General features: G+C 39.1%; 2 protein-coding genes across 4 annotated transcripts; one reads left to right on the top strand and one right to left on the bottom strand.

The window, feature by feature from the left end:
* Positions 1 to 256: 256 nt before the first annotated feature.
* On the bottom strand, positions 257 to 9,804 carry MRPL15 (mitochondrial ribosomal protein L15). Of its 3 annotated transcripts, XM_038160375.1 has the most exons (6): positions 9,306 to 9,804; positions 8,285 to 8,492; positions 5,751 to 5,916; positions 5,165 to 5,288; positions 3,543 to 3,923; positions 257 to 2,108 (listed from the first exon to the last, which is right to left on the bottom strand). In XM_038160375.1, exons 1-5 carry the CDS (start codon positions 9,667 to 9,669, stop codon positions 3,586 to 3,588), a joined length of 1,200 nt encoding a protein of 399 aa, XP_038016303.1. In that variant the 5' UTR covers positions 9,670 to 9,804; the 3' UTR covers positions 257 to 2,108; positions 3,543 to 3,585. The 3 variants fall into 3 exon arrangements, with proteins under 3 accessions (XP_038016303.1, XP_038016294.1, XP_038016312.1); XM_038160366.1 differs by having other exon boundaries at positions 257 to 3,923; positions 9,306 to 9,801; XM_038160384.1 differs by having other exon boundaries at positions 257 to 3,923; positions 8,285 to 8,442; positions 9,306 to 9,462.
* Positions 9,805 to 12,259: 2,455 nt separating this feature from the next.
* LYPLA1 (lysophospholipase 1) lies at positions 12,260 to 25,759 on the top strand. The gene is made up of 9 exons (XM_038160483.1): positions 12,260 to 12,383; positions 12,820 to 12,851; positions 15,930 to 15,995; positions 17,547 to 17,594; positions 18,461 to 18,531; positions 19,103 to 19,176; positions 19,933 to 20,034; positions 20,694 to 20,870; positions 22,268 to 25,759. Exons 1-9 carry the CDS (start codon positions 12,315 to 12,317, stop codon positions 22,319 to 22,321), a joined length of 693 nt encoding a protein of 230 aa, XP_038016411.1. The 5' UTR covers positions 12,260 to 12,314; the 3' UTR covers positions 22,322 to 25,759.

The raw sequence follows: 25,759 nt of genomic DNA, 5'->3' as shown, positions 1-25,759 counted from the left end.
TTTATTCCTTTTTGGAAATCAGTGGATTGTACAGTCAACTTTTGACTGTTAAACACAAATTTTATATGAAGCATAATGAAGGCAGGTTATCACTGTTATACATATGAGAGAAGGGAAAACACATTTTTTAATCCACTTCATTTTGAGTCTGCAGTCAGCCACCTGTAACTATAGCATTGACTGGCCGCAGTCAGTAGAATCTGCTCCCAAGAAAAACGTGGTTTCTAATTATCACAGGATGAAACGACAAGGTATGTACATGTTTACAGACCTTTATTTAGATTGCAGTCTCACATCTGTAATCAATTTAATCAAGTAGTCATTCAGAAGTATGATGTTGCTGATAAAAACTGACATGGCTTTCAGCATTTTGTGACACAAACAAAAGTTCCTTTTCCTCAGCTACCCTATAACACTTTCCCACCTACAGAAGATTGGGTACTTCTTGCTGTGTCACACCCTGTTGCACATGAAAAAGCCCTGTCAAAACAGGATATCCAAGACAATCCTTTATCTTATGAACATGAAAACATGGTCCATACACCTAAGTAGTGAGAATGGCTTTAGATGCCAGCATTGGCTTAGTCTTGCCCCAGTAAGCCTGACATATAAACAACAGTCCTTTGGGACACTGTTTATTATGGATTTATTAGAAACCTTGTCAATAACTTACTTGTGCTTTTGATAATTCTGTATTTGGTTACTAGGAGACTTGTGTTCCTGATGAGATAAAATGAACAGGAAATCCTCTATAGCTTTGTGACTTTTTGCACTAGTAAATAAAAATGCAAACAACTGATACAAAATACTGGCTACTGTTAACAGAAGTGACAAAAAAAGACAAGCATTGCATATTTTAAATAAAGGAACATATAGCCCTTTTTTTGCCCTCTCCAACTATAAGATGCTAAAAGATCACCTTTATAAAGTAGAATGACCGGATTTTGTGGAACGTGGCTGTTTTGGCTCCAAGGTATTTGTAGCGTTGTAGTATCAGAGCCAGGATACAGCTGCCTTGTGACTAAGACATCGTTCACTGAATAAGTGCTATCCAATCCCTCAACGTCACCAGACATCTGTTTCCTGTTTTCATTCTTTCTTTCGCTGTTATCATTTTATCCAAGTTACCCTTTCACCTGAAAACCATTTAGAAACCTACAGAAACCAGCGCATGCACGCGTGTGTGTATCAAAGAAGTTGATTCAATAAAAAACTTGCTGAGAGCAATTTGTTCATTTTAATACAAAGAGCAGAAATGGAAACAAACTTGCCTTCCCCCGTCTTCTCCTCCCCAAAATACACAATGATACATAAACACTTTTGTCTTCTGGTCTTCACTAATATGACTAACTTCCTTCTTCACTTCCAGTTAAGTAGCTTTCCTGTTGAGTACCACCACCTCCACAAAATACAATTGTGAATTGATTCATAAAAACAGAAACATTATGGCACAAATAAGGGAAGGCAATAAATACTCTTCCCCCTCTCCAACTCCTTCCCAAATGGAGGCAGTAGTAATATTGTTATTGTAAAGTTATTGTAATAACAAAAATTTGAAAAAAAGAAAAAGAAAAAAGTATTGCTTGTCATTTAAGGTTTCAAACCAACAATCATCAGGATGCAGGACAGGATACATCTAAAGTGAGAAAGTTATTTACTTCACATTCAAGTTAACACCAACTGTACTTTTTTTGGCACACAGTATTATTCTTAACGTGCCAAAAAAGTGTTGGACACCTTATAAAATATGAATGTTAATGCCACTAAAACAAAATTCCTGCTATTCATAGTCCAATTTTATATTGCTGTTGTTTTGCTATGTTTCACCTATACTTAAACACCAAGTCAGGGGAATGACCATTACTGATAGCATTTAACACACATTAACAAGGAACAATAGAAGTTGAAGAGTAAGTTGTCAAAATTTAGTGACTTTTTATTCTTAATCTCTTGATTTTAGATTATTTAATCAGAATGAGAAGACTTGTTTTATTTTGTTCTGTGATTACAGATTGTCATATTAATAGATAAGGCAGGTTGTTGAGTGAAGGAAAAATCTGGGCTGGTTGACAAACACCAACAAAAATTCATCCACTTCATTTTATTGTCTGAAAGAAAAAGAAGGTTTTTCTTAAATCCTCCTCCATTGAGGTATACCAGCAAAATACAGATGTTACACAGGAGAAAGAAGAGATTCTAGCACACAGAGGACTTTCCCTATGAGATGGGATGGTTTGGCAGCTACAGAAAATTCTAAGTAGCATTTCTAAAGGCACATCAAAATTGGAAAGCAAGATGACTTCTCGTGTTCTGGTCTCCTGAACTGTTTTCTGCATTCTTATAATCAAATTATGACTATTTTAAAACCAAATTCAGCTTCCATTAAATCACATAATTATGAAGCAGCTCATTAACTTCCGAGCAGTCAGTGCACATTCTGATACATTATCTTGGTCTCCCCTCTCATCCTTCTTTACTGTCTGGTTCACTGTCTCAAATGCCCAGTCCTAAGCTTCCACACAAAACCTATAAAACTCTTGCACAGTAATAATTCAGTATCTAGAGAGACTGATAAAACAAACCTTTGCTGAAGAATATTTTTCAAGACTTAATCAAGTTGGGTGTGATTAAAATGCTGTCTCCCATAAACACAGTTTGCTCATAACTTTTCACAACATTTAAATTAATTTGTCCATTGTCACACACGCAATCTGTGATAAAGCTGAAAACTGAATTCTGACTGTGTACTTTGTCCATCACATCCCCAGCATTCATAATCTGCTGCCACTGTCATTCATTGACTCTGGATTCTGCTATGCATTTTTATTAATAAGATTACATTTGTGTCAGGACAAGTTTTAATTCAATGGCTTTCACTATTCAGAATTTAGCTATCTTCCCCCTCCAAGCCCCAAATTTAGATAGAAAGTTATGTTGAACTGCACACTCTGTCCTCCTCAATTGCATATGAAGAAATAAAAGAAAAATCAAGATCTCTCAAGCTCTAGTGCTATTGATGGCAATGGCAAAATCCAAAATCTAGCTATGGAATGGAAGAGGTTAATGCAATCTTTAGTACTTTTTTTATTTCTGGTTCTTTTTACTTTTCCCTAACCAAAAATAACTCTTAGAGCTATTCAAGATACATTTGCTAGAACTTATAATTTTATGCAATGCGACTGTAAAACTAATTTTGGTTTTGTACAGTCATGTTTCCGATTTTAAACTGAGAGGGGGAAACATAAACTAATTATTAGGTCAAATGACTCTTTGGAATTATCCTCTGAAACAAACGCAACACCAAAACCTTTTGTCTGAAAAAAATAACTGGCAAACCACTGGAAGAGAAAGTGCCCAGACCCACACTTTATGTCAGACTCCACATTGTTTTCAAATGTTAAGACTTCTGATACACTCTATTATGACAATAAAAAAGTTGAGAGCTACACCAGAAGATTACATGAAGAAAAAATGTTTTTTCTAGTATAATAGGAGTCTTAAAAACAAACAAACACACACCACTTCTATCCATTATTTCATACCCAGATGTTTCCTGTACACCTGCAATTGTGTCCAGTCCTGAATTCATGAGCTGTAGTATTTCAACAGACTCTCATCAGTTGGTTTCAGAATTTTCTTGTCTGCCAGGTTTACAATCCATCCTGGAGCAAGACCAAAAAATATCTGTCTAGGATCCTTGCGTGCACTTAACATCTTAAAGAGTTCATCCTTAGTTATGTCTGGTAAGACATAGCCATATTTCTTGGCAAGTTCCAGCCTGGCTTCTGCAACCTTAGATGGATCTGCCAGGTAGCCCCGGTTCCTGGGATCTGTGTAGTAACGGACGAGGTCTTCAGGTGGGAGCATTCGCTTTGGGATAGGTTTGCCACGCAGGAAAAATACTACTGGCTTGCATAAAATTTCTGTGGGCAAACACGAGAGAAGGTTAGTGACTGCACTTCATAACACAGATTTAAAGACATTAAATGACATCTTCTTATTCTGTACTAAGTTAGTTACTACACTCACATCAAAAAGGACCAAGCAAAAAACTGAATCTCAAGAACATTCTTGTTCAGTATGAGATAGTGGTTTGCAAGTTTCATTTAACCACACAAAAGACTCTGTTTTAACTTTGATTTATAATGCCAGTGTGGAGGAGTTGCTACTTCCAACACATTTAGGATGACTATTTGGGAAAGATAACCATAACTGAACTTATTTAAATGATTATTTCCTGGTTTGAAGCAATGCAGTTGCACAGCTATTTACACAGGGTACCAACCAATGTCAAATATAGTGCTTCAATGAGTATTTTAAATAAAGTATCAATGGCACATGCACCTATTTAGTCCTTTGTGGGATTATCCTATCTTCCTCAAATTTTACTGATTTTGGCAAATTATATTCCAGAGCCTTTTAACCTTATTTTTATTATTTTGTGGAACGAAAAAATTTTCAGAATTTATATCACCCCAGGGTGATATACATATTTTGCACACTAAAAATGTCTATTCCTCTTCTTCTCAGCCTCATTCACACATGAAAGCTGCGTTATTGTCAATAAAAACTGCATGAATGAATGTTAGGCAGGATGCAGCCCCAAGCAAAGCAAAGCCTCATTCTTCAGTGAAAGTGTTCTGAAAACAATAGCCATTTTAACTGGAATGATTCTGAGCTTCTGTAACTTACTTCCTCACTTTAAGTGGAAAAGCATTTTAAATTAAAAATATAAACATCCACAGTGTTTTTTAAATCTATTTTTTCCTGAGTTTTCTTAGTGCTATTAAACATGGGAAACAGAAGACAAAAATCCAGCAAAACAATAATTTTAGTTCCTCTATTTGCAAAGCTATTCAGATTTCCTTAACTGGTTGATTGGTATACAACTACTAACACTAGAAGGGCTAAACAGGTGAATGGTCAAAAAAGGCAAAATTGAGAATGCATTATCATTCCTCATCAGGGGCTGGAAGTAGATGATCTTTAAGTCCTCCCAACACAAAGTATTCTATGATTCTTTGAATATACATGTAACTGTTATTGAAGCTTTTAGAAGTTGATGACTTTCTACTAAGAACTGTGTTTGAAACTTTGATTTGGATAATTTAATCTTTGCATGTCCAAAAAAAAAAAAAAGGCATAAATTAAAAGAAGTTCTTACCCAAGCTCCTTGGGTCATAGAACGACGTTGTTACTACGCCTCCATTTTTTTCTATGGCTGCAATTGCTAATTCAGATGCTCTCTGCACTTCAATATTTACTTTTGCTGCAAAAATATCAGCACCCTGTAAATTTCAACACATATTACAGTAACATTAAAATGAGTATTTTAAGACACATATTTATTCTTCTCTCAAAACTTGTAAGGAACACTAAATCCTGCAAAAATATTATGAATTGTCTGTTCCCTGCACAAAGTTAGGTAACCAAGTCAGTCACTTGGGCTGAATAAAAAAAACCTTTCCATTTCCAAAATATTAATACATTTTTCTCAGTACATTTCAGTTTTCTGTTGCAAAATACTTCTTCATCCTTTTGTTATGTACTCCTTAACTCTGATTTCTGCAGTCCCTTGAGTATGAAGACATCCTCCCGAGTTATTTCTTTTTGCTGACACACAGTGCCCTCTAGTGGATTGATGATCCACAAAATTCCCGCAGCAAACTAATTTGGAGAATCAAAGATGCTTCCAAACCATGGGAATGACAATCTGAAAGCCTGAAGTACCAAGTGAGTTGTCTGCATACCTCCTCCACCAGCTGGATACCATAATCCCTCTTGAGAGGCTGCACTGTCACACCTCTGGCGTTAGTGAGCTGAGTCAAGTCGATCGGCTGCGAGGGGTCAACTCTGCCCAAATCAATCAGGTACTGCAGCCTCTGAAGACTCAGAGGTTGGTACTGACGTCTGAGGCTGGGATGAGAAAGACAAAAAGAAAAACAAACAACCCGAACAAAACAATGAGAAATTCAACAAACTGAAGTTTTAATAGCAACTGGTCAACTGAGATATTCTCGTTTTTATCTACTCCTAAAGCAAAAAAATCCTAAGACATTACAATGTCAACATTTCTTGGCAAACCAACAAGACTGTAAATAATGACCACTTTCAAAGTGAATCCACCTTGGGTGCTTCGCTGATAGACCATCAAAAAACCAAACATCTCCTTCCATACAAACACAAAGACTATCAGCAAAATTCTGTACATGCATAGCTTACATGCAAGACTTTCCGATCCATTACCACTGTACCCAACATCTCAGAAAGTATTGAAAGGAATCTCCCTCAAAACACCATCAAAGAAGAGAAATATTGAGAAAATATGCATTAACCCACATTCCCCAAAGACAGCTGGAATCTCTTGCCAACAGCCATTGGTTTCAGCAGAACCTACTTTTGTTTTTTCTCAAGTTCTAACTTTACTGTACAAACCAATCCCTAGCACATTGTTCCAGTGCCAGAGTCTATTCCTGTCTATGCACAGCACTTATGCTGATACCCAAAACTTCCCCCTGCAATCCATTTGATGGCTGCTACTGCAAGGCTCTGAGTGGCAGCTGAAAAACTGGAGAGCAGCTGATCTCTGTTACTGGCAAGCCACATACAAAGGACAAGCAACAAGAATTAGGGCTGTCAGACAGCCCCTTACAGAGAAAGGGTTCAAGAAGTGGAGGCAGAAGGAGGAGTGAGGTGAAGATAAACAGGCAGAGACATTGTTCAGCGTGCTCTCTCCACCCCAACAGCGTCACTCGAGTGCACTTACAGTGCTCACCACAGGAACATTTACAGCAGCAAAAACCACTGAATTTTTGCGAACAACATTGAAACTACAGAGTACTTTTTTGTGTTTTCACATGCTGTCAGATGTTGTTAAAAACAGCAAGATCCTAATAATTTCTTGTCACTGCAGGAGGCTGGATTTTTGCTGTTGTTTATTCATGAACTTTTGACCACTACTGCCATAAGAAGCTGAGTGTCTGCATTCTGCAGCATTTCCTTTGCAGGACTGTGGATTTACACTCTGCCTTCAGCTATTGAAAGTGCTTCTTGTTTACTCTGACAATAATTTAGCAAACAGGAGGAAATAATAGCACCTGGAAATAGAATTTGAGTCACATTTCAAAACTATTAAGATTCAGAGGAAACCCTTAAACTGGGACAAGTCTGTAAGTTCTACTGCATGCGTTAAGAATGGTAATATAAAAGCGCTCACCTATTTGATGAGGTGGCATCAGGAAATGGAACATTAAATCAAGTCTAACAATTCACAAATACACATTATCCTCGTCACCCTTCAGTCTGCTCGGTGTAGCAGGTTTCTGTTACTACTGCCTGCAAACGCATTGTATGGACACAGAAGTTTGCAAGACCAGATCAAACAGTAACAAAATGGTTGCTGGCCCAGGTAACACAAATGCTATCTGACGAAACAAACCCAGCTTTCAAAACAATTTGATTAATTTTAATCAAATGTTTTAAATTATCAATATAAGTGAAGGAAACTTGGAAACACCTCTTGACACACACCTCTCCAGGTAAGAACAGTGACTGGAGAAAAGACATGTCAGAAGAATAACCTTACACATTAAAAAGGTGGAATAAGGACACAACAAGTACAATGTGAAAAAAGGACAGAAGTATTAAACAAGGCAAAATGCCCAAGGAGAGCCACACTGAAAGGTGATTTAATGCCTCATCCAGCAGATTTGGTATTAAAGAGCTTGTTAGGATCCTAGATGTAACAGGCAGGGCACAGACAGACAAACACCACAGGGTCAGAGGGCTGACAAGGTACAACCACGAAGAGAAGCAGAATTGTTTGGCTGGCAGCAGATCAGAGCTTCGGGTGAATAAAGTGAGGAGAAACAAGAAACAAAGCTTTGGATTACACTTCCATGTCCAGCATCCTCACTCCAGTCACTGGGACTGTTCCCAAACAGTTCCCTGGGTTATGAAGCAAAAAGAAAAACAAGCAGGAATGAAGGGATAGTTTCAGAGGAGAAATTCACTCAGCTGGAAGAGGAAAGGTAGTCAGTTACACATGAAGGATTATGAGAAGAGTAAATAAGCAGATGTGCAAAACAGGAAATAATTAATTAAAAGAATACTCTCACAAGAAATGGGAGATTCTTCTGGTAAAGCAGCTAACAACCTGAGAGGAATTTAGGAAGCTGAACTTTTTCAGTTAGTCCTCTTTTTGGCATCCTAGATTCTTGCTTCAGGAGAAAGATCAAGAAATGCAGACAATGATTAATTTCCAAGTGAATATTTAGAAACTTACCTATGTCCCTCATTAAATCCATATTTTGGTATGGCCAAGTAAAATGGAGTTTGGCCACCCTCAAAGCCCAGTCGGGGTCGATTCCCTCTTTGTCTTTCTCCTTTGTGACCTCGGCCACACTTCCTACCTCCGTACCTTCCACGGCCACGTCTTCTTTCCTTCAAAACAATCAGTGATACATTTAGACAACTACTGCAGAGACCAGTACCTATAAAACAGAGATTAGATTTCAGAGATATAAACAACTGAGCAAAATGCTGATTCCTGAGGAAAAATTAGGTTATAGATCTTTTCTAAGTGGAAAAACAGAAAAGCAGTTAATGCTATTTTTGCAGAGCACAGCTTTAGGCTGGCATCACAAACAGTCTGGGGACAAGTCATCTTCCTTTGGTGGCAGGGATGGTCGACTCCAGCACAAAACTGTCCTTGAATTCTATACTATTTAATAGTTTTCAGCACTTTTAGGAGAGTGCTGCTTGCTGTTCCCTTCTCTGTTCCTATGGTTTCAGCCTCTGAACCTCATCTCCCTGTTCACTTATATTCCCCCCAAACCCCAAGGGTTTCTCTCTGGTTTCTTTTCGTAATTTCTCTACCACTTTACAAGGAGACAGATCACAGGTTTGTTCTCGAGAAATAATAACAAGAACGTCAGCTGGCATCACATTCCTTTTCTCTGTACGCCTCCTAACCTTCCATTTCCAAACATATTACTCCATCCCACAAACACGTGGAGTTCGAAGCCTTTTACTATTCCTCTCCAGCCCCAGCAACGCCCTGAGGTTCCATCAGCCAGCTCTGTGGGGACGGCCACAGAGGGCAAGCAGCGGGCCAACACACACACACAGCAGTGCCATCCACTCCTGTGCCTCTCCACGCCTCCTCTGGCCAGGCCGCTCTCCCGGCCGTGCCAGGACGATGTCCTTCCGACAGCCCCGGGGGCAAACCACACCGGGACGGGGCACGCCCGCTGCCGGGCACACTGCTGCCGCCAGGGCCCAGCCGGCAGGCCGCAGGCACTCACCCGCTTTTTGGAGCCGGGGTTGGGCCTCAGGTTGGCCAGGCTGACCCTGGGCAGGGAGCGCAGCAGCTCCAGGCCGCGGTTCACGCCGCTCCCGCTCATGGCCGCTGCCTCCCAAGGGCGCCGCGGGGATCGCGCCCGGCCGCGCCGCTTTACGGCAGCGCCGTAAACCGCACCCGCCGCGCCTTCGCAGCGGTGTCGCGCGGGCGGCGGCGGCGGGCCCGGTGTGCGGCGGTGCCGGAGCTCGGGGTTCCAATGGTTGCGCACAGGGCGCCCGTGGAGTCTCGCTTCCCAGCACCGGCTGTTTTATTACTGAGACCTCTGCCGAGTGTTCCCAAACCGAGTCTCTGAAACCACCGGGCTGCATCTAAGGCGGCTGGCCGGCGGTGCGCCGAGCCTTGCTCAGCTGCCCCGTCAGGTACTGGAGGTGTCCATTGCCGTGGCTGAGCCCCTGCCAGCAGCCGAGCCTCGCACAGCCTCACCCCCACCAGTGGGATCGGGGAGAGAACTGGGAGGATAAAAGGTAGAAAACTCGTGGGTTGAGATAGCCAGCTTACTAGGGATAGCAAAAGCGGCACATCCAAGCGAAGCAAAAGAAGGAATTAATTCACTTTTTACCATGGTTTGGCAGGTGTTCAGCCATCTCCAGGAGAGCAGGGCCTCACCATGTGTAATGGTTACTTGAGAAGACAAACACCATCACCCAAAACATCCCCTCTCCTTCTTCCCCCCACTTTATATACTGAGCATGATGCCATAAGGTCTGGAATATCCCTTTGGTGATTGAGGTCACCTGTCCTGGCTGTGTCTCCTCCCACCCTCCCATGCATTCCCAGTCTTCTCATGAGCATGACAACATGAAAAGCAGAGAAGACCTTGGCTCTGTGTAAGCCCTGCTGAGCGATAACATAAACCTCTCTATATTACCATTCCTGTGTTCAGCACAAATCCAAAGCCGAGCCCCTCACCGAACATTGGGAAGAAAATTACTGCAGTCAACACTGAGACAAAGACATTCCTAGTACTGTTGCAGTGCTTGATCACATTTACTATTTTAATCTTTTAACTTTAAATGCATACCTAGTGGAAAACCATACAGCAGCTTCCATCAGTACATTGGTCTGGTGAGAGGGTTATTGGGGTGCAGGCTCAGTGCAGTGAAGAACTGAATTGTAGAAGCTGCCATTGTGGAGTTACAGAGCAGAAAGGAGAGCTAACCTTGTGAAAGCTGATATCTTCAGGGTAATATCCTGCTTTCCATCCTGAAACTTCTGTTTGACAGTACCTTCTTCCATGTTCAATATCTGCTTCAGATTGGAGAAGGGATCAGGCAGCAGTTCTGCCAGCCCTGAGAATAGATGGAGGTAAAATGACAATCATGCTGCAGAAATCTGTGAGTTTCAGTATGAAATCTGTGTAGCTTCTTACCCCCTTCAAAAAATTGAGAAAAATTACATTGTAACAATACACAAGATGCTGGTATGGACAACCATCCTATCTAAGCCCATTTTAGCCTCTAGGGCAGGGAAAACTAAATAATTTAAAGAATGCTTTGCCTAGTAGAACTCTCACTGCTCTAAACAGAAATTTCAAATCAGGTAGAAAGGTATCATACCTAAGATAGATATCTCACTATGAAGGGAGAGCCAAAGTACCAGTTTTTGAAAGGTTCACAGCTCAGATGTTTTCAGCAATTCCTTTGGCATTCCTGAAGGTCAGTTTCTTGAACATTTGTCTGTAACCAGCAGACTGCCTCATGACCAATCCATGCAGAACTTCCTTTTCCCCAGCGCCCCTGGGGCCATGCTAGCAGCTACAGGGAATTCAAGTAAGATCACTCCAGCTCTGCTGACTGAAATATTGAAATCTTGTTCTGTTTATTAGCAGACTATTTCTTCTTGGGCTGGAGGTTCAGCAGCAGCTCACCTTATGGAAGTGACATTTACATGGTAAATAGCAGAGTAGAGAGGGGAAGCAAAATTTTGTTCATGTCCCAAAAAGATGATCTAGAGTGAGAGTCAGGTTTGGCATACTTAATAAGCACCTGACATCATGTGCAGCTCCTAATCTTTGAAGAATTTTTAATGCATAAACTGTATTTACTTAACACACTTGAATTGGGTACAGTACGTGAGGCAGGAGCACACGCTAAATTAGGGACAAATCAAACCACAAAAATTTACCTGTGAATGTGAAAATAATCAAATTTTAGCAATAACGGGGATGCTCTGGCATCAATACTATGTATCAAAGCAGCCTAACAATCTTGGCAAGAGAGCATGTGCATTCAATGTTACACAGCTGGCAGAAAGGCTTCTCCAGTAAATTTTATGCAGCCAATGCTGGTGATGTTGACGAGCAAAAGCTTTTGAAAAATTGTCCCCGTTTGGTATGGAACACAGCAGTGGGAAGGATGTGAAAGAAGCATAGTGTGCGTTCAGCTGCTGCTGGAGCTGCCAAACAAGCATCCATGGCAGCCACTTACCACCGGGCAAACACAATGAGCATATTGATTTTCTGGGAGTAAATATCTGACAAAGATGTATGGAACAGAAGACAAAGAACAAAGTATTCCGTTTTGATAGAAATGTGTTTGCCATGCATATTCAGAGTTGGTCTAAGTATTTGGAATGGACTGGAATGATCCAGTAACTTCAACCAGAGTGTCTGAATAGCCTAACACATTTCAAGACGAGTAAGAATCAGTGACTTGGGAGCTGTAAGCCGAGAGATTTAATTCGGCGGTGAAGGCATCTGGCCCGATGAGTGCAGATGAGCCCCGTGTAGCCGGGCCGTTTGCTATATTTGCGCTGCTTTTCCTGCCATCCCGTGACTTAGCCTTTTATATTTCACCTATTTAAGAAGACCGTAATTTCCTTCTTCCCCCCGGGCCTTATAGCTCAGCACAAGGCGCCCGCCCGCCCGCGCCCCTCCCACCCGGCGCCCGCCGCCCTCCCTCGCCGCCTCCCCGCCGCTGGCCCGTGTCCCGCCGGCCGCCCCGCAGCCCGGTGCATGTGCGGCAACAACATGTCGGCTCCTCTGCCTGCCATCGTCCCGGCCGCCAGGAAGGCGACGGCCGCCGTGAGTGGGGCGGGTTCGCGGGCCGGCAGCGCCGCGCCCCGCTTTGTTGGCGCGGCGGCTGCGGGCGGGCGGGCGGGGGGCGAGGCGCGGCCGCGCCGCCGGCGCAGGGGGATGGCGGGCGGGCGGCCCGGCCCGGGCGGGTCTCTCTGTTCCTTCCCTTCCAGAGGCGGGCCGGGCTCGGCACCTGGAAGGTCAGCGGTGCCCGCGGGGAGCGGCCGCTGATGGCGGCGGGGCCGGGGAGGGGAAGTGAGCGAAGCGGAGTTTTCTTGGGAGAAAGTGGAACCGCGCTCCGAACTGTGCCTGACCTTGGGTGGGCGCCTGGGGCTCGTGGGCGAGGTGCATGTGGTTGGTTGTTCAGTGATCCTAAACCTCTGCCTTTTTTTTTTTTTTTTTTTTTTTTTTGTTGTTGTTGTTGTTGCTGTTTTATTTCCCTTAGGTCATTTTTCTTCACGGATTAGGAGATACCGGGTGTGTATTCTGATCTATTGCATACTCAGTAGCCATTATACTTTCAAATATTACCTGCATATTTTAAACACGTGAGCAGTTAAAATTTACTTAAGCTTCTTATTTTGCCCTTTACTGAATGCAGCGGCCAACAGCAGATAAAACTTCACATGTCCTGCAATGATGGTGACAACTATTTAATTAAAATTTTCCACCAAGTCTTTGAACACTTTACTCACTTACCTAATTTGGTCGGAATGTGATCTCTCTTTTGTTCCTGAGACAAACTTTGTAGAAAAAGAAATCTGTGATTTTCTGATCATTTGCTTTCCTGAGACTGGGTTTCTGGTTATTCCTGTGTTTTTCTAAATTTAGAGTTCTTTTTTTATTCCAGACTTGTGGATTGTTGGTTTGCCAATAGCTGCTGTTAGTCTGTGGTTTCCTCATCAATATGTCATACTTACACTAAAATCCAGACCTCTTTGATCCATATAAGTAAACTCCAAAGTAGTCACCTAACATGTACAGATTTTTGTCTCTGAAATATGGTTTTCAGACTCCAAAAAAACACCCCCCAAATAAAATGTGTAATGCCCTGTTGCCTTGTTCCTGTTATTTCCATGTTTGAGTAGAAATGGAAAGAGTAGGGAATTTCTGGGAGGCATTCTAGCTCTGGTGTAATGTTTCCTTTTGAAGCTTGAGTGTGCCCAGAAATAAGCATGCATTCATTAAAGACATTGAATTAACAAGTTAAGAGAGTGTTGAAGCCTTTTTAGTGGAAGACTTTAAAGGAATTGGCACTTAGATACTGAGAATAAGTAGCATGAATGCTGTGTCTGTTGTGCTCCCTTGTGGCCAAAATTACATAATATTTTTTATGAACTTTTTTTTTTGTTACCTGGAACTTGAATTTTGTCTCTAGGTTGAAACTTGCTATGTTATTTTTTCCAAACTAAACTCCAAACTTTTTTTTACTAACTAAAATTAGCTGTCAGAATTAAAACTTGCATAACCTGGGCATTTAGTAAGTTAGAAAAGAGTCAAGTCCATGCACTTGGCAGTATTCTACAAGTGGAGGTTTTTGCTCTGATTTGTTGTGCTGACACAACACCTTGTTTGCATTACCCCTCTTTCTGCTGGTAGGATGCAGCTGAGGCAGCAGTACTGCCTGCATCTTGGCACCAAATGTCCAGCAAGTGATTGCAGAATCTTTTGAGCTTTTGGAATTTGAGTCCTTGCAAATTGGCTTGGTCTTTGTTTTGGCAGGGAGTAAAAAATAGAGACTTTCTCTTTAATTTAAATTGTATTCCCTGGACAAGGTGGCATTTCCATTTCAGTGTCAGAGCTAATGCACAGCTTCAATCTTGCAAATGCAGTGAGCATACTGGAATTGACATGCCTTGTCTGCATTTGACAAGACATGACCCTCTGTGGAAATACAGGGATTTAGGTGTATTTCTTCTTCTAGTCTGCTGCAGATTAGATTAGATAGACTGCCTTTGACATACTGTTGTTTGTGGGTTTTTTTAAGTAACAGCTGTAGGAGTGACCCAAAAAATTGTCTGAAGCAAACCTATTAACAATTTTATAGCTTCCCCAGTTTAAACTGACCTGTTCCACTTCACATGAATTTCTAAATTGACGACTTCCATTTACCAGCTGCATTTTTCTTACTCTGGAAAGTGTTTAACAGAGGTTACATGCTTTTTCTGTCTTAGCTCCTGTATAAATGGCACTTAAAGATTGGTACATGTCAAAATCTGAACAAAAGGTGCCATATTTTTGTTCTAAGGAGTCTGCATTAGTATGTACACAATGTTGCTTTTCAAATTTGTCAACTTAGGCTTCATAATTGGCTAAAAATATCCCTAAATTCTTATATAACTATTTTTTCTCAGTGATATTTCTCCTTTAGACTCTTATTCAAGAGTATCACCTCTGTGATACTGCAAATATTGTGCAAATGATATTTCCTGCAATTTGTTAATAATATATCTAAAAGTACTGATCAGAAGTAGGCTGAGATACTACAGTCAGTGCTGCAAATGTCTGTGATGCCAGTGTGTTGGAAATGCCTTCAACTTCAGGCAGCATACATTAATTAGCTTTTCAGGATGGTATTAAAACTAAACCAATCATGCCTTTATGGCTGGTCTGCTGTTGGTCTGATTAGTTCAACTGTATCACTGACAAATTTGTTAAAGGTGTTCCCTGCTTAGAACCAATTCCCAGTATCTAATTTAGTGGAATGGAGTTAGGAATTCTAAATTATGAGAAAAATCAGGAAATTTAGGTGCTATTGAGTGTTTTGGAAAGCCAAGTGCAGACATGTGCAGTGGTTGTGCATGGGTTCAGATTTGGGTCAAGGTCAATTCCTGTCTAGATGAGGCCTGGAGTGAGTCTTGACCTTATGCTCTCCAGTATTCTGGTTTGGAGGAAGCTCATTAACTAACCTGCTGTGCAGATTTTGTTTTGTTATGGACATTCATATACAGTATCTGCTTGAGATTAAAAAGCTACTGCAATCTGGGGTGTTGTTCAGGACTGCCTGAATCCAAGAGCGTTCAAGCTGAGCTGGAGTTAATAGGGCTGATTGATGGGGTTGGATCCATGTGGAGTTAGCTTAGGTGTCAGTTTGCTACTGTCCCATGTCAAGAAATGTGGTTCACAGAATGCCAAGTTGGCTGTCAGAGAAGCTGTCTTAACTCTGCAGGAGCAGCAAAGCAGCCTCTGTGCTGCCTGGAAGCAGGATACCTGTGTGCATCTGTTGTGGCACACAAATTAATAAAGCCAGACAGATACAGAGTGGGCTTTGCCTGGAGCCAAAGTGACATTTTTGTAGCTGCACCAAACTATGGCAGCCAAATTAAATCAAGTCTTCCTGACTATATATATGCCACAAGCATTCAAGGGCTGAACAAACCTTCTAAGTTTAGTACTACGCTCATAGTATACTGTGGTTGATGTAAATATTTTCTAAAAGTGTGTTTATATTGATCTAATTCAGCATGTTTCGTACTTGGTCTGTGCTGATGCACCAGCTCAGAAATAAGAGCTAAGCCAAAACATAAAAGCGGCTGAATATGTTTTTGTTAACAGGCACGGATGGTCAGAAGCACTTGCTGGTATCAAAAGTCCCCATGTGAAATACATTTGCCCACACGCGTGAGTTTGTAACTTTCTTGTTTTACCTTTTTCTGTAGAAACATCATCTGTTAAGACACTTGTGCAGATGTCAGAGACACACCTCAGAAGTGAGATGGTATCTGGCTATCCCTGCATTTTGGGTTCTTATATAAAAGCCCATTCTAAAATAGTATTGATGCTATTAAATGTTTTTTGTTTTCAGGAAATTCTGTGTAATTTACTTTGGGGTAAAACTGCATTTTTATTTGTACTTTGGTTCTGGTACTTAGACTGAAAACATATTTGTAAAGTTTTTGGTACAAAGTTGTATTATTTTGACTTTTTTCCCAGTAGATTGAGTTGTTTGTTGGTTTCTTTTTTCCCCCAACAATCTTTTGTCAAAAACAGTTTTATCAAGGAATAATTTTTTTTTTGTTTGTGTTTTACTTACCATTACAGATAATTTACATTAGCCAGCTGTACTTAAACTTGGGTGTGTCTATAGTAGATTGAAACTTGCTGTAGGTTACCAAGAAACTTAAAGAGTGACAGGATAGTGATATTTTCAGCAAATAATGCAATTTGAGCTGTCTTTGTGTGCAATTTGAGAAGTGAAATACCTCTAAGCATGGTCAGGCACCAGTAAATAAGGCAGTAAGATCTATCTACTGTTGACTTGGTGGTAGAAAAGCTAATAAAGTATAATCTTGATTTAACACGAAATTCAGATTGTCTCTTGCTCCAGTGGTCTTGGCAGACATGGAGCAGAGATGATAGGGAGAGAAGGAAGCAATGTTTTGGTGTATTACTGAGCTGTGGTTTATTTATTTATTTACTTAACCACGTGTCCCAGCTTTGCTGAACCATTCAAAAGGAGCTTAGCAATATCTGCTGTTTTCTTTGCTTGCCCTTTGTCTTCTTTCAGTCCTTCCCCACAGAACTTATGCTGCTCAGTTCCTATAGATTAAAACTAAAGCCAGGTTTGATCCATGGCATGATCCACTGAAGCTGTCTTGCTGTGGCTGAAGAGATGGCACACAGCAGCACAGGGCTGGGAAGGAGTCCAGCAGTGAGGGCAGGCACTGCCTAACAGATTCAGCTGTTGACAGAAGCATGCATGGCCAGGCTCCACCATGTGCTGCTTTTGGCTGCTTCCTGATTATGCTCCTGTATAAGGTGCCTTAATCCACTGAACTTGTGAATGGAACTGTGATAAAGAATTCCTAATCCACTGAATTTGTGAATGGAACTGTGATAAAGAATTCCTAATTACAAATAAGTAAATAATATGTGTATATTAAAAATATGTATATGAGATATATGCACTCGCACACATGTGCATTTAAAGCAGCCCATTAATGTCTTGCTTGATCTCCACAGAGAGTGGTAATTCAACCCTGAATATTAAATGTGTTTGGGCTGGCAGGTTTCAAGAGAGTTTCTTCAACAGATGCTGCAAAACAGCTAATGTTAATTACTGCTTAAAAGTAAGACAGAGTTAGAGGACTTGCAATTTCATGATGTTACTGCATCTGCATTATTGAATTTCAGTATATATCTTATGTCAGGAGTGTTCATTCTCATTTCTAGGCCAGTTATGCCTGTTTCTTTGAACATGAACATGTCTATGCCATCATGGTAAGTATTTGTTCAAATGCAGATGGTTTTAATCAAATTATATCTGGGGCTATGAACTCATTGTTTTTAATTTAAAATCATGAACAACCTGAATATCTGGTTTTAATCACATGCAAGTATAAAACATTTTTACTTTAGTTCTGTTCTTATAAAAGAACAGAATTAAAAGGGATGTAATGAGCACACTCTAATTATCGTTTTGTATCTGTGGTAGTGATTATTCCTTAGGACTAATTTGTATGTCTTAGAACAAAACCCCATTTTATTCTACAGGTATGGTCTGTAGTATGCATTGTGTCTGAATTCCTAGTCAGTAGAAGTAGAGACTTGGAATGGAAATTTTATTGTTACTAGTGAATAATATTTGGTGGGTCAGTAGGACATGTAGAAACTGTTCTTAAGAACATCCATTCTGAACAGAGAACCAGAATAATATGGTATATTTCAATGATCTTAAACCAGTCTTCAGTTTTACTGGATTTTGGGCTTTCCACCCCCACCCCACACTCCCCACCCCCAAGTAACTTATGTTTGTTTTTCTTGTATTTCTTCAAACCATATTTTAATTTCTGTGTCCAGCAAAATTTCTGCTAATATTTTTTGAGCAAATATCAAAACTGTGCTGCTTAATCTGCAGTAAGTTACAGAAGATGTCAAAACTCAAAAAAGCCTTGTTGACTAGATCTAGTCTTTTAAGCCACATTCACAGATTTGGGCACTGTTTCTTGTGATTTGTGGGTAGTTGGTACTAAACAATATGACAGCTAACATTTTTGTCTGGAAAACATCCAGATTTCATTATTTGCATATTAAGGAAGTGGAATGGATGCTCTAATGAGTAATGCTCTTGTTGATGTTTTTGTAAGGTTTGATATCATTGGACTTTCTCCAGATTCACAGGAAGATGAAGCTGGAATCAAGCAGGCGGCAGAGAATGGTATACTTAGGAGTATTTTTTATGTCTTAAAAGTACTTCCAGGTATTCTTGAAAATTAACTCTCAGTCTGAAACAGGTTTTCTAAAGCAAATATTTTTTTAGAGAAAAGAATATGTGTGTGTGGTATTATCACTGACCAAAGTTTAGCTAGATTAATTGTTTATTGTTTGTTTTTTTTTTAACTTTATTACTAAGTAATTCACCAATATAAACACTTTATACTCTGAAATATGGGAACAAGTGTAGGTTTTTTTTAAAGAGTTTTTGGGTAGTGCAGCTGGCCAGAGCACTATTAGCATCTAGTTGTGTTGCTTTTACTTGGAAAAGGATACCATCTTCCCAGCACTGGTGCTTTTGCAAGACCTGTTTGCATGTTGTTCACTGTGGAAATGATACAGTGGCACTGACATTTCTGACTGTGCTCTAGCTCTTCTGGTACTTTTAATGCATAGCAGCCTAGATTTTCCTTTCACTAGCTTTCTCTTGATGCCGGGAAGAAGGCACTTTGCCTCTTCTGGACTTTCTAGAGAATGGAGTGGATTTTAATGACTGGCCTTTATTTTTGTTGCAGTTAAAGCACTGATAGATCAAGAAGTAAAAAATGGAATTCCTTCTAATAGAATTATTCTGGGAGGCTTTTCTCAGGTAAAGTATGGTTGGAAAGAACCATTGTCTTTTTTCTAGGGAGGTAACCTAGCTTTATTAACTTCAGAAACCCAGACACTTAAATTGAAATCAGCTGATGTTAGGTACCTCTAAAATTTTAAGGTGCCAATTTTCCTTTGCTTTAACAAATGGAGTTTTTTGATTTTATGCAAATAATTACTGTTCACTGGAAAATGAACATACATGTGTAAAAAAGGTGCTACAATAAATAGTCTGTTTAAAATCTTTATGCACATAACCTACATAGTTTTGCTTGAAAATTTTGGTTGTATTTTTAATTGAATATGGTAGATATTTGGTGGTCTGGATTTATTTGGGAAATCCTTTCTTTAAGCTTGTAAGGCATCTATGGTAGGTAGGTTAGTTGATTAATTGGTCCATACATCAAGTCCCCCAGTCTGCATGAAAATGAATTAAATGTTAAAGTAGTGATAATGCTGTTGTGATAAAATTATTACAGTGATAAAATGTTGTGAGTAATAGTCTTTGGTTTTGGAGTTTTTTTGACAGATGTTAGTTACAGTAAATTTGCTGGCTTACTTCTGAATTGACCACATGGACTTGGAAGGGAGGAGAAAAGGCAAAAAAACCATTGTACATAAATACTGGTTTTAGTTGTTGGCTTTAAAGATTGCAATAGGAAAAGACTTTTAAAGGAGAAAGATACCTTGAAGCAAACATTAAAAATAACTTTACTGTTATTATTCTAATAATACTTATATCTCTTTATTTTAGGGAGGTGCTTTATCATTGTATACAGCTCTTACAACACATCAGAAATTAGCAGGTGTCATAGCCCTCAGCTGTTGGCTTCCTCTCCGGGCTTCTTTTCCTCAGGTATTAGTTTCTTTCCTGAGATGATTTGCACTTGTGGAATGAGTATATCTGAAGATTGAATCTTGTGCAAGAATTAGTGGTCGTCATTATTACCAGATGATGACTGTTGTTTGATAATTTGGAAGTTTTTAAAACAGGGCCTTGAAATTTTAGATTTTGTTAAGTAAGAAAAATGAAGAAACACTTAGTAGCTACTTTTGCTTAAAATGACACTACTAGAAAATTTAAAGAATATAACAAATTTTCCTTGAAGGTTAATTTTCTGTCTGCCATTTGTTCCATCTGCAAGGCACTATCTTATTAGGGACTGGGTGTTTGAGCAAAGTTTCAGGTTTTTTACTTGGCCAGAAATTATGACTTTCTGTTACAAAACTTTATGCCAAAATTTTATTTGTAGGTCTTTGAGCTTAATGTGTTGTCAGGTACAGATTACGTCATAAAGAGCTGCTTGCAGACTATACATTGTACTATTTCCCCTCAAAATTCAATTTGCTTGTCATGCCACAGAGTAGAATATATTCAATTTTATAATTGAAAATAAATTTCAATTTATTTTTGAAATAAAACAACCAATAAAGGGTTGTTTTATTTCAAAGGTGTTAGCCTTATCTCCACTTAGTGTCTCTTTCTTCTCTTCTGTCTAATTCCACTCCTCCCAGGGCCCTATCAGTGGTGTCAACAAGGATATTGCTGTTCTTCAGTGCCACGGGGACTGTGACCCCCTGGTTCCTGTAATGTTTGGGTCTCTCACTGTTGAGAAGCTGAAGACTATGATTAATCCAGCCAATGTAACCTTCAAGACTTACTCTGGCATGATGCATAGTTCATCTCTTGAGGTAATTTTGTAAATACACCCTGTTTTAGCTGGTTATAGTAATTCTTTTTCCTTCAAAACTACTATTTATAGGCTTTTTTGGGGGGGTTAGTTTTTGTTTGTTCAGTTTGTTTTGGTGGGTTTTTTTGTTTGTTTTTGGTTTTGTTTTTTTTTTTTATAAATGCTTTATGCTACTTATTTTGGTGAGTTACTGAATAATGGGCTAAAAAGCATCCAAAGCAGAAGTTTATATGACACGTGAGAACTTCCGCGCAAGATTGTATTTTGGGGAATAGGTGACTTGGTCTATAAAGTGCTCTTTTTTCCCAAATTTTTATTATTTGCTTAGTTAAAAAAAAAGTAATTAGAATTAAAAGACAAATTCTCATGGCATAAATCCAAGATGGTGTTTTGGAGAGAAAAATCCTGGTAGTTCTGTGGAGGGAGACATGGAAGGAGTAGGGAGGGTAGTCTGACACTATGGAAAAGGCAGCCACAGAACCTGTATTTATGGTTCTGGCTCAGAACCAGCTGAGCTGATGTAATAACTTCCTGCTGCTAGAAAGGGGTGAACTCCCTCTGCTCCTGACCTTGTGGCCCTCACTTCCTCCTTGTACCGGCTCTGGGGCAGATCAGAAACTTCCTTGAATCATTTGAATTTGCTAAAATGGCAAAAACTGCAGCCTTCAGTGTTTGCAGCTGTAGGGAGCTGGAGCACCAGAACTCACACAAAGTGATGGGAGCAAGAACTCCAAAAGGAGGCAAAGAACAGACTTGCCATTTGTCAGCAGCAGTAACACTGTTATTTAGATTGTTGCATCTTGTGGGAACTGTAACTTCGAACAACCTCTTTGTAACATTTACAGAGTAGTATTGCATTTGGCCTGTAATATTGCTGAGCTGTTACACAAATATATTAGTAATGTGTTCTTTCTTACAACAGTGACTTAATTAAAAAAAAAGATTACCATGGATTAGTTTCTCAGTCTTGTTTGCTGTATTTCTTAAGGAAGGAAGCATGCTGAAAATGAAACTGAATGATTAGGAGGAGGAGTTGCTGGCTTTTCATGCTGTTGCTAACTTGTAAAAGTTTAAAGTATACAGGAAGCTATGGCTGTAGCCACATGGTCAGCCTGGTGCCATCAAGATCACATAATATGTAGCTTGCCTGTTCAGCTTCAGAGGGAGAGAAAAAGTAGTCTTTGCTTTTTTTCTGGTATTTTAGCCTCTGCTGAGTGCATATCAGCACCGTGAAGTTATCAGCCTGAACTTGTGTGCAGAGTGGTAATTAAGTAACTGATTGCTCAATATTTCCAGCCCAGCTGCTCATTATAACTCAAATGTTAAAGCATGATTTAGTGTAGCTGATTATGTAGTAGTAGAGGACTTCAACTAATACATACTTTTATCTTTAAACAGGAAATGATGGATGTAAAACAATTCATAGACAAACATCTACCTCCTGTAGACTGAACTGATCTGTGAGAAGCCTTCTATATAAATACACCAGCATCAACTGTGGTAGAGTGTTAAATCTTTTCATATGCCTGATAGGAAACATTATTTCTATACCTGCAGTGTTACTACTGTGTTGCAAATTTGTACTTACAATGAAGATTAAATAATGCACCTGTACAAGAAATTATAATCTTTTTAGCATTTTTCACTCAGTGCTGGGAAGGATGTGAATGAGGGAACTAGGTAACAATGACAGAATGTAACTGTTTTAAGATGTCTGATTTTTTTTTTCTTGATTGCAGAATTTCAAACTATTTGTACAAGTAATAAAAAACTAAATTTAAGTGAGCACGATAGATGTGACCAGTTTAGTTTTACTTGAAATGTGATTTGTTCTTAAAACTCATTGAAAACATATGGCATTTCTTTTATGTAATGAATGCATAAAGAACACAACATAAAACACAGTGAGCATAAAGTACAGAACATGTAACATCGTGGGCATATGATGGTAGAATAAATGCTACCAGGGATAAAGCTTAAGGATTATATGTTAATTGCTTAACAGATAAGGAGAGTTGTTCTATAATGGCTAGAAGTCAGCAAAGGTATTTCTTTTATTTAAACCACCTCGATTTTAAAATGTTCATATAGATAAATACTGTGGAAATTCTAAAGGGAATCATTCCTTATTAGACTATTGTTTGTCTTATTGTCTTTTTTCTTTTAAACTCATTGCAAATGTTGACTTGAAACAGAATTCTGAAAAAGTGCATAAGATTCATTTGAGTTTTGTTGAAAAAAGTTCTTGTTTTCATACTGAATATTCATCTGATGCTTTAGTTGTAGTTTTCATTTGTTTATGTATTTCACATGAACAACTACAGAATATTGTTTTGATTTAATTCTCTGTGCTTTGGAGAAAATAACTGAAAATAGTGCAGCTACGTAGTTCTGTGTATTGTTGAACTCTCATCTTTAACACACTTATTTGAATTATTTTTTGCTAGAAATATAAGTGCAATTGGGATATAGCTTAGCTAAACTTCATAGTGATACTTTTAGATAATGCCGTATAATGCTTTCTCTTATTGCATGTTGAGACTTGATTCTTCTTTTTTTTTTTTTTTTTCTGAATAAGAACAAATCATTTTCTTTTAAAATCTATCCTTCTACATTTCACCAAATCAGTATAGCCTAGGAATATGAAGACTTATCCTGGAAAAAAAAAGAGTAAATTTACAAGATACAGAATGTTTCTTCTTTCAGAATGCACTGGTTTACAGGAGCTGATGCACATTCAATAGCTTTTTTCAGTTCAGAGCCATAATTTACTGCTGGGAGCAGCTGTTCTGTAGCATTCAGAGGCTGTCACCACACTTGGAATGTTTAAAACAATGCACTACACTTTTTGCTGCATAATTTGCTGCATAACAATGTTCTATCCTGTAATATGCTTTCAGTCAAAGACTATTTGTATTTTGGATGTATCTGTCATGTCAGCACTGTGCTTCACACCTGAATTTAAGGTACTTTTCCTCTCCCAGGCTTCCTCTTACAGTGTATGTGGATTTACATCAGGTATCTGCTAGTACAAATACATACATGAGGAAATGCACCTTTATATCTCTCCTCTAACATTGCTGCTGCCAGAGGTCTGATCTGTTTACCTAGTCCGAGTAACCAGTTTTCAGTGCTTTTTTTTTTAATGTTGCACTTCATTTTTAGGAAGCTGCTTCTTTTCTAATCCAGTTTCTCTGGATTATTAAACATCTCTTAATATGTAAAATTTTAAAAGAGTTTTTTTCCTAAATGTAATGAAACAGTTTTACATATTCCATCTGTGTAGTTAAGAGGGCTTTTTTTATTAATTTTGAAGTTTAATTAGTAATTTCTCTCAGTTGCTCTCTTCTACAGATCTGCCAATTTGTCTTTCAGTTAATTTAGTTCACAGAAGAAACCACGATATTCTTACTGTAGTTGTGCCAAAGTTCTCTTGAGGAAACATAATGTCCTAGCTTGGAGTCATTCCCAAGTTGCATTAGCTGATTTTGCAATTCTACTAAATTGCAGTCTTGGTAAGCAAACTATAAGTTATTTCTCCCACTTTTTAAATTTCTTTTCATTCCCCTGTTGTCTAAATAATTCCCTGAGCATTGGTGTATTTCCGAAGTTCTTGCACAAGCTTCTAATTTTTCCTTCATTATTTTCATATTCTGTTTGTAGAATTGTTGATAACTCTGTTCATCTGTCTTAACTTCTAATTGACTGTGTGCTTATTTCACATATTTTTTCGTTCTGCAAGAATTAGTTTTAGAAAGTATTTCTAAGAAGTTGAAATGAGATCTGCCCTAGCTTCCTTCTGTGTTAGCTCCATTACACTTTCTTCGACTTGGTGAACTGTGTTTACAGTTTGTGGTCACATTCTAGTACTTAGACACTCTAATCCAAGTCAGCTTCAGCTGTCACTGTCATGATGCTTTCAGATGCTTTTCTAGAAATGCTTTTGTGTTAACTTTGTTCAAGCATTCAGCTATCATAACAAGACTCTTTTTCATGTTGTTGTTTTGCTGCTTGCTGTATCTACAAAGAGCTGTGTTGGCAAAGTCAGTATAAGTAAATGTTTTGATTTTGAATTTCTGTATTCTAGAAGAACACTCCCCTTCTTTTTTTTTAAATTCAGGAGTATATGTTTATGTTGTGGTTGGGAGTTCTTAAAGAGCCCAGAAGCTAGAGGACACTTCAAGTCTGTGTGTCCTCCCATATTACACTGTGTATGTTGAGCTCCTGTCTTTTGTAACTTCCCAGCTGGTTTGAAAGCTTTGTGTATGATCTTGCAGCTGAACATCCTTACTACCTGAAGTGATTTGATGCTGGGATTGTTGTTAGAATGCATGTACTTGAGGCTGAATAATAGCTCAGTCTGATGGGGGAGTTTTCATAGTATTCTATTGAAATGGAGGAATTGGACTGTCAATGTTCTAAATATGGATGTCCTATCCTCTTAAACTACAATTTGAAGCTTTCCAATAATGTCTATTCTTTGTAATGTTAGACTTTCCACCAAAGGAGATGATGTCTATCAAACCTGTGAAAGCATTGATAAGGAAATACCTTGCTTGCAGACCAGTTTGTTTCAAAGGGTATCTAACTCCTTAATGTGTTCTTAATTTCAAAATGGTACTTAAATTGGACTGCCGTTTTGTGCTGTCGGAAGTCTGACTTCTTGTTGGAATATATTGCCCACTTTTGAATAAACATGTTGAATTGCATATTGTAAGCCAAATTTTCCAGCTGTTCTTGAGTAAAACTTTACTGGGGTCTGTACTGTGATGAGGGCTGTATGATTTGGTCTCTTTGTCCTATCTTGTATAATTACAACACAGTAGATTGGTAAAAGTATTGTACACTGTAACTGGTATTAGAACTGTTAATTAAAACATGTTCTCTCTA

This window comes from Motacilla alba, chromosome 2 (genome assembly GCF_015832195.1).
Source record: "Motacilla alba alba isolate MOTALB_02 chromosome 2, Motacilla_alba_V1.0_pri, whole genome shotgun sequence".
Taxonomy (NCBI): Eukaryota; Metazoa; Chordata; class Aves; order Passeriformes; family Motacillidae; genus Motacilla; species Motacilla alba.
This window is presented reverse-complemented; position numbering and strand designations above follow the sequence as displayed.

Excerpts from the sequence above, each read along its gene's own strand:
- LYPLA1 (XM_038160483.1), top strand. The coding sequence starts at position 12,315 with ATGTGCGGCAACAACATGTCGGCTCCTCTGCCTGCCATCGTCCCGGCC. Across the intron at positions 19,177-19,932 it reads TTCTGGGAGGCTTTTCTCAG|GGAGGTGCTTTATCATTGTA; the intron begins GTAAAGTATGGT and ends TCTTTATTTTAG. Across the intron at positions 20,035-20,693 it reads TCCGGGCTTCTTTTCCTCAG|GGCCCTATCAGTGGTGTCAA; the intron begins GTATTAGTTTCT and ends CACTCCTCCCAG.
- MRPL15 (XM_038160375.1), bottom strand. The coding sequence starts at position 9,669 with ATGCAGCCCGGTGGTTTCAGAGACTCGGTTTGGGAACACTCGGCAGAG. Across the intron at positions 8,493-9,305 it reads ACCCCGGCTCCAAAAAGCGG|GTACTGGTCTCTGCAGTAGT; the intron begins GTGAGTGCCTGC and ends TCTGTTTTATAG. Across the intron at positions 5,289-5,750 it reads GTATCCAGCTGGTGGAGGAG|GGTGCTGATATTTTTGCAGC; the intron begins GTATGCAGACAA and ends TGAAATTTACAG.